The 19,042-nt window shown below is 35.5% G+C and overlaps 1 protein-coding gene across 4 annotated transcripts in view; it reads left to right on the forward strand.

Moving 5' to 3' along the window:
• The window catches only part of PCCA (propionyl-CoA carboxylase subunit alpha), a 510,516-nt gene that overhangs the window by 155,785 nt on the left and 335,689 nt on the right, over positions 1 to 19,042 (forward strand). For all 4 annotated transcript variants that reach the window (XM_090258653.1, XM_090258654.1, XM_090258655.1 and 1 more), the window contains exon 8: positions 9,812 to 9,848. In XM_090258653.1, the coding sequence (XP_090114779.1) occupies positions 9,812 to 9,848 (37 nt within the window). The remainder of the gene's footprint in view (positions 1 to 9,811; positions 9,849 to 19,042) is intronic.

Genomic DNA, 19,042 nt, shown 5'->3' on the forward strand with positions numbered 1-19,042 from the left:
TTTTATTACCTTTGAAAGTCAGTCCCAGTTGCTCAGGGCTTTTTGGTAACAACCAAAGCCCAAGCATGTCTCCTTTAGGCATGACATTCCAGTCAAAGTCTTAGTCAAAAAATCATTATTAACAACTGGTCTTATTAGTTTTATGCAAAGAAACTTAGGTCATTACTTACTTCTTTAGAATGCCAAATTCTGGAGGGATCAGATAGGGAGAAAATATATACAGCGTGAAGGAAAATCCTTGTCCTTCTAGTATTCACTGAACTTGCATTTCTATTCTTTATATTTTAATTTTTTCCCCCCACTAAAAATTTTTCTGTTTGTTTTTCCATTACAGTTGTCTCACTTTTTTCCCCCTGTTGCTTCCCTGCACCCTGCCCCCTCCTTCTCCCACATTCAGTCCCCACCCAGCTGTCCATGTCCAAGGATCATTTATACATGTTCTTTGACTAGACCCTTCCCCATCTTACCACTTCTCTCCCTCCCATCTCCCCCTTTGTTACTGTTAGTTTATTCCTCGTTTACATACCTCTGGTTCAATTTTGCTCATTTGTTTGTGTTGTTCATTAGTTTCCTTTAACAGTTGATAGCATAAGGTAATTTTCTTTTGTTGCCTGGCTTATTTCGCTAAGCATAATTCTCTCTAGTTCCAATCATGTTGTTGCAAATGGTAGAAGTTCCTTCTTTCTTTCAGTACTTACTCATTGTCATTTTCCCCCTTTGTACTCGTGTTCCTCTCTGTCTCTCTCTGTTTCTTCATCTTCTTAAAGTAGACCCTTTAGCATCTCTTGCAATACTGGTTTGGTGGAGATGTATTCTTTTAACCTTCTTTTGTCTTGGAAACTCCTTATTTCACCTTCCATTTTGAATGAGAGCCTTGCTGGGTAGAGTATTCTTGGTTGTAGGCCTTTGTTTTTCATTACTTGGAATATATTTTGCCATTCCCTTCTGGCTTGTAGTGTTTCTGCTGAGAAATCTGATGATAGCCTTATTGGAGCTCCCTTGTATGTTATTAGTCATTTTTCTCTTGCTGCTTTTAGGATTCTCTCTTTGTCTTTGAATGTTGCCATTTTAATTATGATGTGTCTTGAAGTGGGCCTGTTGAGGTTCATCTTCATTGGGACCCTCTGTGCTTCCTGGACTTGCATGATTCTTTCTCTCTTCATGTTAGGGAAGTTTTTTGTCATTAGTTTTTCAAAGAGGTTTTCTATCCCTTGCTCTTCTTCTTCTCCTTCTGGAATTCCTATGATACGGATATTATTACGTTTCATGTTGTCCTGCAGCTGTCTTAGAGCCTCTTCAGTCGTGTTCAGCCTTTTTTCATTTTGTTGCACTGTCTGTGAGTTTTTGTCTACATTGTCCTCCAGCTCGCTGATCCGATTTTCTGCTTCCTCTAGCCTGTTTTTAATTCCTTCTACTGTGTTCTTCAATTCAGAGATCGTATTCTTCATTTCCTCCTGGCTCTTATTGATAGCTTCCATGTCCTTTTTGATGCTGGTATAATTCTCAGTAAGTTCCTTATAGTTCTTCTGGAGTTCACTGTAGTTTTTCTGGAGTTCTTTGTAGTTTCCGCTGAGCTCATTGAGCTTCTCCATAATCCATGCTTTCAATTCCATATCTGATAGTTGGCTCCCCTCTATTTCATTTAGCACTCTTTCTGGGGACTCTGCCTTTCCTTCGATGGGGGGTTGTTTCTCTGTCTCCCCATTTTTGTGACTCCTATTGTTTGTTGGTGCTTCTTAGAATGATCTGCACTTCCTGGATCTCTAGAATATTATTGAACAATACTTGAACAGAGTCTGCTTTTTTAACCTCTTTAGTATTTTTATGTATTTTATTGTATATTATATAATTAATAGCTATGAGACCTGTCTTAAGAATGTTCTAAAGATAAGAATGTTAAACAGAATCAGTTTTGCTTTTTCTTCATATATTGCCAAGATAGATTTGTGAAGATGGAATGATGTTTTGCTTGAAAGAGATGTATTTTATATAAATAAAGATCAAGTGAATTTGGTAGTATAAAGTTTAATACTTCACATTTTTATTAAATAAAGTTTAATATCTATAAATTGAAATGAACCTGTTTATATTACTCTTTTAGTGTAACTTAAACTTGAAGCCCTTCAATTTGAAAACTTATTGCCATATAAAGTTTGTTTAAATTAATGAGATATTTATTTTAAAATGACAGGGTATCATTATCTATATATTTTTAAGAATAGATTCTGTAAAACATAAGTTTCAAACTTTCGAAGTTGCATGACGCAGTGAAGAAAGTGCTTGATTGAGAATTAGGAGGCAAGGCTAAATATTGGGCTTTCTTTTTTTTTTTTTGCCCAGTGTCAACAAATATGCCATTGAATGTACTTTGTTTTAAACTGAGGCAAAACCCAAGCCTGTTCTATATCACTTATGTAGTGATATAGAACAAAAGCAACTATATCTTCTTGGTATAAGTTTACTCATAACATTGATGCTCTGGATATGAGTAGTTCTGTTGGCATTGGAGTAGATCATTTAGGAGATTGTTGTATAACAGACTTATTTCTCCAGAAGCTGATGGATAGTTGTTTATTCATTCAACAAATAATGTGTTGATTACCTAAGCTCTGGAGATTTAGTAGAGAGCAAGACAGAGCTGGTCATTGCTCTCATGGAGCTTAAGTGTGACAGGGGCTGTCATAATTGAAGGAGAGAGTGTAATGTGATCACACAACCATGGCATCCTACCTAGTGTAGAAGGACTGGAGAGGATTTCTGAAGAAAGTGACATTTAGGTGAATCCTGAAGCATTCACCCCTGAGTTTAAGAGAAAAATTGTAATTTTTTTCTCATCTAGACTAATGCTTTCCAACAGGGACTCCTCATACCTTACCTTCTTCCCTCTTTCTGAACTATTCATTCCTTCATTCTTTTTATTCAGCAACTGTTTATTGGATAACTACTTGAGCCAGGCATTTCTCTAGACATTTGAAACATATCACTGAACTAACTAGACAGAGATTTCTGCTTTTATGGAACTTACATTTTAATGGAATAGGGTGATACAGAGGTTAGACAATCGTCGTCATCGGCAGCCGTCCGTCTCGAGAGATGATGGTGTAGCTTCTTAAGTGTCTATCTGCACCGCCGAGAATGGTTGTGCAGTCCGACTCGGGAGTGACACGGTATCTGTCGCCTCCCGTGTTGAATCGACATCTTACGATGACGCTGGAGTGTCCTCTCCAGTGAAGCTGAAGCTACAGAGCCTGGGCAGGGTGCATGCCCATGCAGCAGACCCCCCCTCTCTTCGCAGCTGAGGGACCCAAGGGAAAGACGGAGTCAATACAGCTTGGCTTCAGGTGCGCCCCAGGAGTTGCCGGTGTTGACTACAACGTCAAACTGCCTTAGGGACTCCGGCTCCGGATTTTCTGTCGGGGTTTACTCCCTTAGCCTTTCCCCTGAAGAGGTATGCCGCAAGGCAGCGGAGGTTTTTTGGAGTCAGAGTTTTCCTTCTCTGATGTGCCCTGACTGGAAGATCGAACCAGCGACACTTAGCTCGCAGGCCAAACCAGCCAGGGGCGGTTAGACAATACACACATAATAATGATGATAATATAATAAAAATGTAAATTAGATGCTAAAAATTTTCAAAATGCAAACAAAGTGGGGCCCCTCATTATCTTGCCCTTAGACTGAAGTTCAGTCTTTTTTAACGTGTCCTATGAGGCCCGCTTAACACTGCTGCAGGCTCACACTTCAGGACCCAGCCATGCTCACTGTGTGTTCCATCATGCTTTCATTAGTTAGGCTTCCTTTCAAAGTCACTATGTCCGAGAAGTTCCTAAAACTGTTTTTGAATAGAGATCCCTTGTTGTCACAAACCCTCTTCACTTCTGTATGACATTCATGTCAATAATGATATATATTTTTTGAGCTGTTGTGCAATCATATTTAAGGTCTGTCTTTTCCATTAGACTAAATTATAGGAGGGTTGGAAGGGTGCCTTTCTTTTTCCCTTCTGTGTCTTCAGGTCCTAATATGTGGCATATAGTAATAAGAGTTGGTTTAGTGAAAGAAAGTGGAAGAGAAGGGAGTTTCCGGCTGAGCCTAGTAGGATGTGTAAAGGTTGGAAGAATTCCTGGACTTTGTAATGGGAGTGAAGTGCACAGTAGATAGTGACTGGGAATGAAACTGGTGGCTCAGGCAGATAGGATCAAGTATTGAAACCAGGGTAAGGAGTTTAAATTTGGTTCTAAGGCAATGGGGAACCATGAAAACTTTTTAGGAGATTTTGGGACTACTAGTTTGTTTTGGTAACATTTATTGCCATGGAAATCATTAATTAGATGGTTTGAATAATATTTTCAAGTGTGATTTATTTATTTATGCTCCCATTTAAAAATATTTTATTGATTATGCTATTATAGTTATGATTTTCCCCCCATTGCCCAGTACACCCTTTCCCTCCAGCAATCCCACCTTCCTTAGTTCACGTCCATGGGTCATGCATATAAGTTCTTTGGCTTTTCCATTTTCTTTACTATTCTTGACATCCCCTGTCTATTTTGTACCTACCAGTTATGCTTCTTAATCCCTGCACCTTTTCCCCATTCTCCCCCTCCCCCTTCCCAGCTGATAACCTTCCACATGATCTCCATACCTATGATTCTGTGCCTGTTCTGGTTATTTGCATAGTTTGTTTTTTTAGATTCAGTTGTTGATAGTTGTGAATTTGTTGCCATTTTAATGTTCAGTTTTGATCTTTTTCTTAAATAAATCCCTTTAACATTTCATGTCATAATGGCTTGGTGATGATGAACTCCTTTAGCTTTACATTGTCTGGGAAGCACTTTATCTGTCTTTAATTCTAAGTAATAGTTTTGCTGGATAGAGTAGTCTTGATTGTAGGTCCTTGCTTTTCATCACCCTGAATACTTCTTGCCATTCCCTCCTTGCCTGCAAAGTTTCTTTTGAGAAATCAGCTGAGAATCTATGGGAACTCCTTGGTAGGTAACTCTCTTTTGCTGCTTTTAAGATCCTCTCGTTATCTTTAACCTTTGGCGATTTGATTATGATGAGTCTTGGTGTGTTCCTCTTTGGGTCTAGCTTGTTTGGGACTCTCTGTGCCTGGGCTTGTATATCTATTTCTTTCACCAAATTATGGAAGTTTTCTTTCAGTATTTTTCCAAATATGTTTTTAATTTCTTGCTCTTCCTCTTCTCCTTCTGGTATCTTTATAATTCAGATGTTGGCACTTTTGGAGATGTCCTAGAGCCTTCTTATTCTCGCTTCATTTTTTTGAATTCTTTTTTTCTCTTCTCTCTTCTAGTTGTGTGCTTATTTCTCATATTCCAAATCATTGACTTGAATCCAGGCTTCTTCCCTCCACTGGTGGTTCCCTGTAGATTTTTCAATATTTCACTTAGTATAACCTTCATTTCTCTGAGCATCATTATCACCAGTGTTTTGAACTCTGCGTCTGGTAGGTTAGTTATCTCCATTTTGTTTAGTTCTTTTTCTGGGGTTTTATTCTCTTCTTTCATTTGGGCCATGTAATTTTTTGCCGCCTCAATTTGGCAGCCTCCCTGTGTTTGTGTGTTAGGTAGAGCTGTTTTGACTTCCTGTTTCAGTAGCGTGGCCTATTGTAGAAAGGCACCTGTAAATTGTGTGGGGTGGAGTCTTAGGTAATCGCCAGGGCTGGGCAACCTGCTTCATCGCTTTGTGGCTCTGTGTGGAGGGAGGGCTTGAAGGGGACAGTGCCACTTCCTGGCTTCTGAAGGCTTGTTCCACACTCACCCTGTTTACAGTCACTTCACCCACTTCACATATGTAAGTGGTGCCCTTCCAGCTGTTGTCTTTGTGGTGAATCCCAGAGTGAGTGGGTTTGTGTGTGTTCTAAGTCCATGTGGATCCTTTAAGTGGAGTCTCCTGAAAATTTGGCAGTTCTTCTGCCACCCCAACCCCTACTGGTTTTTACAGCTATAAATTATGGGTTTTATCTTCCTGGCACTGGAATGTTGGGCTATATAGCCTGGCCTGAGGCGAGGATTGCTTGCTCCCAAGGTATCCCTCCCAATTTTTATCCACCATACATGAATTTGGGACTGTCTGTTCTGCTGCCATCACTGCCTTTTTGTGCCATGGTGTGTCTCTGCACCTTTCCACCCATCTCCAGGACTCTGCCCTTCCTACCCATCTGCATGAATGTGGCTTCTTTAAATCCTTATTAGTCAGACATCCATACAGCTCGATTTTCTGATAATTCTGGGTGTTACTAGTTTTGAGATCTAGTTGTAATTCTTTCTGTGGTTGTATGAGGAGGAGAATTATATCACCCACACCTCCATGTTGACCAGAAGTCCTCTGATGTAATTTCAAGTAATGAAAATAGTATAAAATATGGAATTTCAATCTTTATGCTGAAAAAGTTTAACATGTATCTAAGGGTGTACAATGATAAGTAAAAGTTCCCCTCTTTCCCTAGCTCTTAATCATACTTTGGAGTAGTAACTCAAGCTGAGTTTTTTTGTATATGCCCATATGTTAGCTTTTATGACATAAATGTGTTTTTCTGTCTTAATGTATATAAAGTCATACTATATATATTATCGACAACTTGCTTTCCCTTCCACAATAGACTATATTTTGCATATCTTTAGAGTTATCTTTTTCTTTCTTTTAATAACAAGATTTATTTCTCACTTAATGCATCTGTAGCGTGACTAAAGTGATTTTGCTTTATATTTTTTAATTTTATTTTTCAATCACAGTTTACATTCAATATTATTTTGTATTAGTTTCAGGTGTACAGTATAGTGGTTAAACGATCATATACTTTACAAAGCGATCCCCCCAATAAATTTATTGCTTATCTGGTACCATACGTAGTTATTACAAGTATGGTATTCCCTATGCTGTACTTCACATCCCCGTGGCTATTTTGTAACTTCCAGCTTGTACTTCTTAATCTATTATAGAGTTATCTTCTTAAACCCTAAATGTGAGTCATCATTCCCCTGTATAGAGTTAAGGCATTAGGAACTCTATACCAAATTCCATAGGCCCCTGCCAGAACAGACCATGTCTTCTACCCACATTTTACCTTGACACTTCCTCAAAAGTGCTTCACTTTTGCCTGATGAATCTTTTTTGATTTCTAGAACATATTAAGTGCCTTGATAATCTAGGGGTTTTTTTCAGTGTCGTTCCTTTTGTTTAGGCTCTTTTTTTGTTGATTCTAATTTTTTATTCAAGTTTTTTTTTTCTGCCTATAGCCTTATAGGGAAGTTACACTGTTTGATATGTCAGTTAGTGCCATTAAATTTAGAGCTGCATGGGTTTTTAAAATCTCTTTAAAAGTAGCTTTATATAGCCTGATAATAAAATTAAATGTGCTAAAGAACATATTGGAGCTGAATGTATTTAATAGTTTATTGTTGAAATTGATAACAGTTTTTTACAAAAATTTAAAAAATTGATTTTAGAGAGAAAGGGGTAATTGGGAAGAGAAAGGAAGAGGAGCAGGAGGAGAAGGAAAAAGAAAGTTTCATTTATTGTTCCACTTATTTATGATCCATTGATTGATTCTTGTGTGTGCCCTGACCAGAGATGGATCCTGCAGCATTAGCGTATTGGGACAATGTTCTAACCAACTGAGCTACCCAGCCAGGGCCTGATAATCGTTTTCGTAATGTCTGGTATATAATTTGTCCTCAATAAATATTTTGGGATGAATGAATGACAAGTGAAAAATCAATTTTTGAGGTAGTTTGATTTCACTTGGAAGTTCACTTATTAAAAGTTGCTTTTCATAGTAAGAAAACGTAGACATTCTGACGAGCTGAAAGACAAGATTGTTTTGTGGCATTTTATAGAAGTCTTGGGTTTGTGGCAGTTAAAGAATTTTTAGAAGTTTGACTTGTGTAAACATATATCTTTATTTTACACACATTCATAATGTGCATATATATAAATAAATGAAAAAATATAACTAATGAATTCTAGGAATTATCTTGTAACATCCGCCTATTAGTTCTCTCAAGGTAATGAACTTTTTAGGCAGCAGTTTATTTTATCTCAAAATAGCTTTTGCAAATAGACTGTTACACTTTTGAAAGAAAAAGACACCTTAAAAGTTTCCTTCTAGGCTTCTTATAATCCAGTCTCCATCAGCCAACACTCTTCCTGTATTTTGTTCAGGAGGCACTAATTGTCCGCATTTGGCAGGTTTAACACTTCCTGACAGAGAGGCTATTAAGGGGAAGTATTCTCCAATAACTGTCACTGGCTTGAACAAAGAACCTTCAAACTCAATGTGTGGAAACCACTAACATTCTTAAATGACCCTTTTCATGGATTTTTATCCCTTTAAGCTAAAATTTGGAAAAATAGGGTCAGCAAAAACAGCAAGGTGTAAGAAAGCAGTAAACCTTGATTTTTGTGGGGAGGGTAGAGTGGAAGGTATAGCTTTATCTCTGACTTGAAAACAATTGTTATTTGGAAAATCTCATTAGCAGATGTGACTGCATGGAGCAAAAAAAAAAAAAAAAAAAAAAAAAAAGACTTAAAACTGATGTTGCTTTCAAGACCGCTTTGAACTTAACAAGCACCTATTTGTGGAGCAGACTGGCTAATGAAAGGAAATTAAATTTTTCTGACAACTTCCCCTGCCAGCCTCCTTATTCAGGGGATGTTATTAGGTACTGAAGACTTTTAAGGAAAAAAATTTTTTTTTTATGAGACACAAATGAACCAGTTATAAACATCCTCTGCTCCCCCTTTTTGGGGAGGATTCTGGCTTGGCTATACTACATTTTTAAAGTGCTAGCTTAAAAGCTTGAAAAACGCCTTCTCTTTAATATTTTAAAGTTATTTTCTAAAAAATTCAGGCAATCTTACCAGCTAGTGGTTTTAAAACATTGTCATTCCTTCTTTTAATTACTTCATCTCACTAAATCATTAATAAAAAGTTACATTTACTAACTAGAAGGCTTGTATTTAACACCTTTTTTTCAGCTTTCTTTGTTGTTAGTTATATGGGAAAATGTTTCAAGAGTGTCCTATATGAGGCATTTAGATGAGAGTTAATGATCAATGAAATGGTTTAGATTCAAGGGATGTTTTTGTCCTTTCAGTGGCATTGGTTGATATTTAACAATATTCGTAAGAATGTACTGTTTTGGAATGCATTTTCTTCTGTGGCTTTTTGGAATTTTCCTCCCCACTGGTTGGTTTGTTGAATTTAAGGTTTTAAAGATAACATATTGGAAAAAGTATGAAATGAAAAAAAAAAAAGGAAAAGCAATGGGTATTTCTAAAGGAATTTTTTGGGGAGAACAATTGGCCATTCCTGTATATATTGGGAATTTTTTATTTCTGGAAAGTCTATTGAGCTTCTCTCAAACAATAGAGAATCAACTCCCCCTGCTGACCGTATCTAGGAAAACATGACATACAAGTATCAGGCAAAAACAAGCTGACTGTGGACAAGCTTTAATGATCTGATTTATGATTCAGTATTGATTGTAAACATCTAAATTCTGCCATTAAATTCAAGCAACTGCACCAAATCATTTGGCAATTCTGGTAGTGCTTCCTGCTAGCTTATTTCAAACTGCTTTGAGTTTCTTAATATAATAATGGTGAGGTAGAATTTACATTCCACTTATGGTATTAATTTTACATTTCTCTGAATGAAAAGAGTTAGAAGGTTGTAAAATTGAACATTAAATGAATCACGAGGAGACAGTAGTGCAATATATGACTGCCCTGAAGACATTGTGCAATGGTTGATGGCATTAATGTTGGGTCTCATTTCCTGCTTTTACAGGATGCAGATGAAGCTGTCAGAATTGCAAGAGAAATAGGTAAGTTCTTAAATTAACTTTGGTAGAGTTTCTATGTCTTTTAGCAGATATGGTTGAGTAAACATGTAATAAGAAATTTCCATAGAGCAAATAATATTTTAATAATTAGGTTTCTGATTAGTTGTCACTCTGAAAGAATTTATCAGCCGAATTGCCATATTCTATTAAAGTGAACTTTAAAGAGTAATTGGACCTTAATTATAGCTCTTTTATAAGATGAAATCACTAGCTAATTAAAAGAAGGAATTGTCATAAGAATTCTTGAGATTGAATGTAATGTGAATTTATATGTACATATCTGAATGCAACTTACTAAAGTTAAGGACATGCATGATTAAAATGAAGATATACTTGACAAGGCTTCAAGTTTTTGCTTTTCCTACAATGTTAAATATCACCAATCTTGGTAGGAAAGAGAAAAATAGAATCTGAGAAGTTAGGACTAAGTTTCTAAATTGGAATAAAAGGTAACTGAAGGACAATCTTTGTTTCAATTAAAAAAAAATTTTTTTTTGCCTTTTTTATTATTCTTTTACAGTTGTCCCAATTTTCCTCCTACTGCTCTCCATTACCCCCCCCCCCCCCACCCGGCAAGTACATTTTAATGACTGTTATAGGTGTGATTTTACTGGAGCGGTGTTTCTCAACTCTGTATTTTCAAAAATATTCCTGGAGCTCGTGAAAACCATTTTATTTTCACTGTCATGGATCATCAAAGCTATTAAATAACTTTAGTTTTATTAATCAAATTAGTGTTACATTTGATAGACATTTGTAGATATTTGAGAGAAATTAGACAACCTTTGGAGTGAGGAATTCACAGCACCTTCTTAGCATTCTTACACTGATAGAGCCAAGTTTTTTAGCTCCCACATTAACATTCTTTAGTTCTGTTTTCTCTTTAAGATTGATCATTTAGAAATATTTTATTCATTTGGAGAGCATTTGATTTGGCAAAGTTTATATAGTTACAGTGTGTAGAAATACCTTCTTGGTCTAAAAGTGACCGCTTTTTTTTTTTTTAAATAAATACATTCTTTCCAGTAGGTATTCGCAAACTGAGCAGTTCTTCAGTGATCTAAAAAGATGTTTGGCTTGTTGTATCCCTGTTTCTAGTTGGGTCTGGCTAAATTATTTGGGCTTGGTTCATAGTTATGTGTGTTTTGCTGTTAGTTTGTTTTGCAAACACTTATCTTAATAATATAGGTCCTGGACTTAAGACTAGGTCATAGAAAATAATATTTTATCTGAGTACAACACCTCTTTCATTAATCATTTTTTCAGACTCATCAACATTTTCAAAAAGCATTTCAGTACTTCACAGGATGATTTGCTAGACTGCTTGAAGTTGGACTTCATGGAACTGAATTGTGGCTTATTTTTTGAAAAAAAAAAAAAAATCTAAAGCTTCCCTCAGTGGTTTGAAATCTTTGGACTTCCTCATAGTCTAAGAGGCATGTATTGGGTTGGCCAAAAAGTTTGTTTAGTTTTTTCCATACAGAGGTTCTAGTAGTGATTAGTTGTCTTTAACTTCATTTGAAACAATTTTTTTACATTGTATTGTGACAGCTGTCATATCAATATGCATTAAAAAACATCAAAATTGGTGAATTTTTGTGCAGCCATTTTAATATTGAGATGGAAGAGGATACACAACATTTTTTGCATATTATGCTTTATTATTTCAAGAAAGGTAAAAATGCAACTGAAACACAAAGAAAGATGTGTGCAGTGTATGGAGAAGATGCTGTGACTGATCGAATGTGTCAAAAGTGGTTTGTGAAGTTTCTCGGTACAATTGACAATTAGGCCAAATACTTCTTTGCTGTGGGACTGTCCTACGCACTGGAAGATGTTTAGCAGCACTCCTGGCTTCCACCCACAAGAAGCCAAAAGCGGGAGGTAACTGACACACTCAAAATATCCAAACCAATGAAGTAATTGATGAAAATGAAAAATGTGTCTTTTATTTTTTGGAAAAAACCATGCAGACTTTTTGGCCAACCCAATAGCCAATGCTCGCTGGTTTTTGAGGAGACTTTCCTAAAATACTATCATTTTACTCTTGTTGCATAATATTCAATTTCAAAAGTCATCTTTTGTATCTAAATATAATACCGTTATCCAATATTATGTACATAAAAAGGGCAATAGTTGGAGGAACTTAGAGAAATAAAAGGAGATTAGAAGAAAATCTTGAATTATGTTGGTGTTCCGCATTTTGAATTATGAATCTAACTCGAGCATTTATTTCCTTTGTATAAATGGCAGGCTGCAGATTGCTTTACTCACTTTCATGTCTTGTCTTCTACTTTTAAAAGGTAATCTGTCACCTTTAAAATAACCAATGAATTATCATGGCACTCTGACCAGTTCTCATCACTTGGTTTTCCTCCCTTAATATTTTAATGCTGTGTTTTACCCACCTTTTGTTTTTTTACTACAAAGGTTACCTAATTCAACCTAAGGCCCTTTTCTTTTTTTTTTTTCTCTTTTTTTTTTAATTTTTTTTATTTTGGTTTTTCCCTTTTCTTTATATTTGAGCACATCCTTTATGACTTCTTTTCTATGTTCCAATTCTTCTCCAATTACTCCTTCACATTTGTAAAATAAATGATTGCAACCATGGTTATTAAGTATAAGAGTGCTAGTGTTTTGCTTATACTGAAAGAAAGGGAAGCTATAAAATTTAAAGTGAAATAAAACATAATAAGGAACCAGGGTAATCAGCTTTATAAAGCTTTAGGAATTTCCCTGACTCACCATGGAAACCTCCCATAAAACATTTTTACCTCAAGTGCCAGCTTCCAAAATAAATGAAATTACACATTAAAGTCTCTTGGTTTTTTCTGTATTGTTTGGCAATTCATAAGTTTTGTTTTCTACCAATTTTATTTGGATGTATCACATTTTAACTACATAATGATTTCTATGAGCCTTTGTGAGTTTATCTAAGAGTTGAATTGACCATTGATTCCGCAGGAAAATATGTTCCTACTTATAAACAAGTTGTGGATTTTACATGTGTCATAGCTACTCATAGATTTCTCTATTTTACCTCTTTCTGTGTTACATGAATGAATTCGATCATGTTTTATGTGGTCTCCTGCTCTCTGATGTCTTTAACTCCTCTTCTGGACGCAGGAATCTATTCTGCCAAAAGGAGGAAACTACACTGAGCACTGATGAATTAGGTGTCTTTTACATAACAGTAGCTCTTGTTTATGGAACACTCTTTTCTGTAGTGGGCACTTTGTGAATGTTAATTCTAATGCTAATTCTTGAGTTAATTATTTTCATTTACATTTAAGAAAGTAAGGATTAGAAATGGTAAGTAATTTGCTCAAGGTCACAGAACTACTGAGTGGTGGGCCTGCTTTAAATTTAGGTTCATTCAGCTCTAAAAACCATGGATTTTTCATTATGCTTTGCTTAAACTAATGGGATTAAAGGTGATAGCCAAAATGTGAGTCGCCACTTTGCTTCAAATACTGTAAAACACTTAAGCAAGTTGTATCTGGTATTAAGAAACAGTCTGTTATCATTGATGGGGTGAGAGACAGTTAATATGTTACTTCCAAGTACTTGTTTTTTGGTCTTTCTTGTCTTTCTCATTCTCTGTTCTTGTTTTTTTCTTTGACCTTTCTAAATTTAAAGATACTGGGCTCTTGATCCCCAGTTTATCTTTAACCCCAGAGACAGACAACAGAAATCAGTGAGCTTGATTTGTGGTAAAGTTTGATCTTTTTACTGGATCAAAGGTCCTTAATACAATTAAACCAAAATTGATTCTTAAAAAGAAAAGAAATTGTAAATCTAAAACCTTTAACAGTTTTAACACCTTCCAGATTATCCTGATTCCTTTATTTTGCCTGGCTTTCCTAAAATCACAAATCATGCCAAATTTAAATAAAAAATTGCTTTGATCCTCAGGCCCACCACACTCCAAATCTGCTTCTTCCACAGTTTTTACATCTCAGTAAATGTCACTTCATTTACTCCGTGACAAAAGCTAAAAAACCCCAAATCTGTCCTGGTGCCTTTTTTCCTGTCATTCTACTGTCAATCTATCAATAGATAGTGTCAGTTTTCGACATAAAATATCTTTCATACTCACTATCTTTACTACCAACACTCTCCTCCCAACTACCATTGTCCTTGCAGCGACCATGATGATAGTAAAGACTTTTCTTAAACACTTCAAAGGCATTCTTCACATAGCAGTCAGTGTGATATTTTAAAACTAATTAATAATTCATCCCACCACATCCCTACTTTAAACCCTCTAATGGCTTTTCAGTGCATTTAGATAAAAATAAAAATTCCATACCGTGACCATAAATCCTAAATGTTTTGGCACTTCCCTTCTCTCCAATCTGATTTTATACTACTCCCTTCCTTGCCTACTATACTTCAGTCACACTGGCTTTCTTTAACATACCATATTTCAGGGCCATAGAATAAGATTTGTTTTGGAGGAGGGGGCGAGGCTAGAATACTCTTGCTGATATCCTCACATAGATGGCTCCTTGTTACCTTTCATATCTTTGATTAAATGTTATGTCTTCTGAAGAAATTGTAATATTACTACTTGGTCATTCTGTCTTTTACCCATATTCTAAATTTCTGCATAGTATTTATGACTTTTATGTTTTGTTTGTTCACTTTTTCTCAATATATTATTTTGAGAAATTTCAACCATATGACATTTTGGAAGAATTTTATGTTGTGTGCCTGTATATACAATACCAAGATTCCAGTATTTATCTTTTGATAGATATGCTTTATCATTTACATATACATTTGTTAATTCATCTTAATACTGGCCCATTTCAAAGTATATTGCAGATATCAATAAATACTTCAACATAAATATTATTAACTGAATTTAATATTTCTATACAATTTTATCTTGAGAAATTTGTATACAATAACATCAAATTTTAAGTCTGTATTTGTTAATTTTGATAGCTACATCATCTGTGTAATCCAAAACCCCACCAGGATATTGAACATTACTGTCAGCCCCAGAGAGTTCCCTCATTCTCCTTACAAGTCAGTCCTAACCCCCTCCACGTCCAGAGGCAACCTGTTCTAAATTTTTATACTAAAGATTAGATTTCAAAAAATTGAGATAAAATTTAAGTACTATAAATTTTAGACTTTCAAAATGTACAATTCATTGGTTTTTAGTGTAGTAACAAGGTTACGCAACCATCACTACTGTCATAATTCCAAAACACTTTCTTTACCTTCAAAAGAAACTTGGTATCCATTAGTATTCATTACTTATCTCCCTAGTCTCTGGCAAACACTAATTTTACTTTTTTGTCTGTATGGATTTACCTATTCTGGATATTTCATATAAATGCAATTACACATGTGGCCTTTTATTGTCTGGTTTCTTTCACTTAGAGTTGTTTTCAAAGGTCATCCATGTTTTACCGTGTATTAGTACTTCATTCCTTTCTATGATGGAGTAATATTCCATTGTATATATACTCCACATTTTGTTTATTTATTCACCTATGGAATGGCATTTGGACCATTTCCACTTCTAGACTATTGGAAATAGTGCAGCTCTGAATATGTGTGTACATGTATTGTTTGGATACCTGTTTTCAATTTTTTTGAGTATATACCTAGTTGTGGAATTGCTAGGTTATATGGTAATTCTATGTTTAACCTTTTGAGGAACCATCAAAGTGTTTTTTACAGCAACTGAACTGTTTTACGTTACTACCAGCAATACACAAGGTTTTCAGTTTTTTTACATCCTTGCCAATACTTGGTATTTTATTTTTTGTTTTGTTTTTTTTCCTTTAAAAAATATTGTGGTCATCCTAGTGTGATGTATCACTGTGGCAGATATTAGCAGAATGAATAAAAAACATGACCCAACTATATGCTGTCAACAAAAACTCACTGTAGATTCAGAGACCAAAATAAATTGACAGTGAAAGGATGGAAAGAATTATCCCATGCAAATAGTAACTAAAAGAGAGCTGAGGTGGCTATACTAATATTAGACAAAATAGACTTAGTTTAAAACTGTTGATAGAGACAAAGACCCCCTGGCTGGTTTGGCTCAGTGGATTGAGCGTCGGCCTGCGAGCTAAGTGTCGCTGGTTCGATCTTCCAGTCAGGGTACATCAGAGAAGGAAAACTCTGACTCCAAAAAACCTCCGCTGCCTTGCGGCATACCTCTTCAGGGGAAAGGCTAAGGGAGTAAACCCCGACAGAAAATCCGGAGCCGGAGTCCCTAAGGCGGTTTGACATTGTAGTCAACACCGGCAACTCCTGCGGCGCACCTGAAACCAAGCTGTATTGACTCCGTCTTTCCCTTGGACCCTTCAGCTGCAAAGAGAGGGGGGGTCTGCTGCATGGGCAACAGCAGACCCTCCATATCACCCTGCCCAGACTCTGTAGCTTCAGCTTCACTGGAGAGGACACGCCAGCGTCATCGCAAGATGTCGATTCAACACGGGAGGAGACAGATACCGTGTCATTCCGGAGTCGGACTGCACAACCATTCTCAGCGGTGCAGATAGACTCTTAAGAAGCTACACCATCGTCTCTCGAGACGGACGGCTGCCGACGACGACGAGAGACAAAGAAAAACATTATATACTGATTATCATAAACATACTACTATAAACATATATGTACCAAATAACAAAGTACAAAAATATATGAGGTAAACATTGACAGACTTGAAAGGAGGAATGGACAGTTCTACAAAATAGCTGAAGAGTTCAATGCCACACTTTAAATAATGGATAGAACATTCACAGAGAGGATCAATAGGAAATAGAGATCTTGAAGAACACTAAAAACCAGTTAGGCCTTAGAGATATGTGTATAGAACACTCTACCCAACAACAGAATATACATTTTTTCTCAAGTAACTATTTAAAAAAAGAATGAAAGACTGAATAATTCAGAATTTTTAAAGGCAAGGAGAAAATTATGTCACACTGAAAAATTATCTCATAAAATGTGTTCCTTGTATTGCAATATTCCTAGGACTTAATTTGAACTGGATATAACCCTGTGCCTCTTTTACTGAATTATCTTGATGAATTGCTTTTCTCTTTAAAGTAGTGTGGGATTTCCTGCATTGAATAAATCCTTGTTTCTTTGCAAGTAATTGCTTTATGTTCATTTAGTTACTCTTTTATAGTAAAAATGCCCAGGTGTTAGTTTCTTTTGTATTTCTAGTACTCAAGACAATGCTCATCATATAGTATATATTCAACAAGTAGTTATTCAGTGAATGAATTCAAATAGAAATGTATATATAAGTATACAAATGAATTAAGTACAATCACACATTTTAAAAGTCTTTTTCACAATATTTATAAATAATGATTTTACAATACTTATCTTACTTTTCCCCCTTAATCTCCAGTTTTGTAATGAAGATACCTGGGAAGAGCAAGAATATTAAGTATACCATGATAAACTCTCAGAATCTAGGATCATTCCAGTAAATTTTTTAATGACTACTAATTCTTGTAGGCTCTTCTTGGATTCATTAGGCTGGATTAATGGGAGTTTTTAAGGACTCTTAAGATTCAAATGTATGAAAGTCTTTTACTGAACCTTATTGCCTTTACACTAACCTGTGGTAGAGACATCTCTCATTTTTTGCAAGTTAGACTCTCCTATACGGTTCTTCTTGATATTAGTCTTCTGACTGCCTTGACTTCTGATTAATTTGTAAGAACTGGGGTTGTCTTTCCTTCTCTGCCATGGCTGTTTTTCTTTACCTATTCTTCCTTTCTTCCTTTTGTCATGGTAGAGCAACAACAAAAGTTGCTCTTGTTTTTTTTATATAGAAGAACAAATTGTTAATACTTCAGAGGGATAAAACTACCTGGCTAAGCCCTGAAATCTTTTATTCCTCTATTTCATGATGCTTAGAAAAATTTTCACATGTGGTATATGACTCTTTGGTTAAAGATGTATTGAAGAAACCTTTGAAAAAATATTACAATTTATACCCTTTTCACAGTATTATATACTGTTAATTTATTTTCCAATTTAGTCCTTAGTAGAAGATATACTTAATATACTAAGGAAATTTAATAAGAAATGCCTAAGGAAAATTATGTTGAAGAAAATGGTGTTAGGGTAATTTTTGTGTAATCTATTAAAGAATGAGGTTTTTTTTTTTTTTTTTTGCCGTGGCTGGTGTGGTTCAGTGGATTGAGCGCCGGCCTGAGAACCAAAGAGTCTCTGGTTTGATTTCCAGTCAGGGCACCTGCTTGGGTTGCAGGTCAGGTCCCCAGTTGGGGTTGCACAGGAGGTGACCACACATTGATGTTTCTCTCCCTCTCTTTCTGCCTCCCTTCCTTTCTCTCTGAAAACAAATAAAATCTAAAAAAAAAAAAAAAAAAAAAAAAAAAGGAATTAGTTTTTTATTTGCTGTTTTCCTGTTATTAAGTAATGTGGTCATTTGAGGTCAGAATGATAGTCCCTGGTAGAGGGGAACATGTGTTCTGTATTCCCTTTCTCTTTTTCTGTCACCATAATTGGGCTATTTATATTTTCTTTTATTACTCTAACATACACATTTTGGGTTTAAGCATAATTTCAAAAGTTTTCTCTCTGTTTTTTATGATACTATATTCACTCCCACTACTTCTCTTTTTGATCCTCCAAGTCTTATCATCTTTTTCTTGTTTTATGGCTGTTTATTCTTGCATACATTTCTTTATAATTCTTGCAAAAGGCTCTTTTTTTCATTTCCCAGTGGGAGAAACTCAGTAATAATAAGGATCACCTACAGATACTTCTTTTTCAGAGATTGTATATATCTTTAAGAGTATTATAGTACAGATATGAATAATTCATAGTTGCACTGTAACACATACATGTTTACATTCTAGTTACTGGATAATTATAGCCCCAGATAGTATTGATGTAAATGTGCATCACCTCAGCCTTAAGTCTGCTAACCCAAAGGGTACATCAAAACTAAATTGATAATGATAAAACTAACATAACTAATTTTTAATTAAAAGAGAACAGTAGAATCAGTAGATAATTCTGACCAAATAAACAGCATGGGTAATGTATTGGTGATAGAATTCATTTCTCCATATTGCTTGAACTTAAACTATCTTCCTGTTTGTAGTTACAGAGGGAACTTTTGAATGTAGCCAAGTCTTGCACGGTAGCTAAATTTC

This window comes from Furipterus horrens, unplaced genomic scaffold, assembly GCF_987537825.1.
Source record: "Furipterus horrens unplaced genomic scaffold, mFurHor1.1.pri manual_scaffold_12, whole genome shotgun sequence".
Lineage (NCBI taxonomy): Eukaryota > Metazoa > Chordata > Mammalia > Chiroptera > Furipteridae > Furipterus > Furipterus horrens.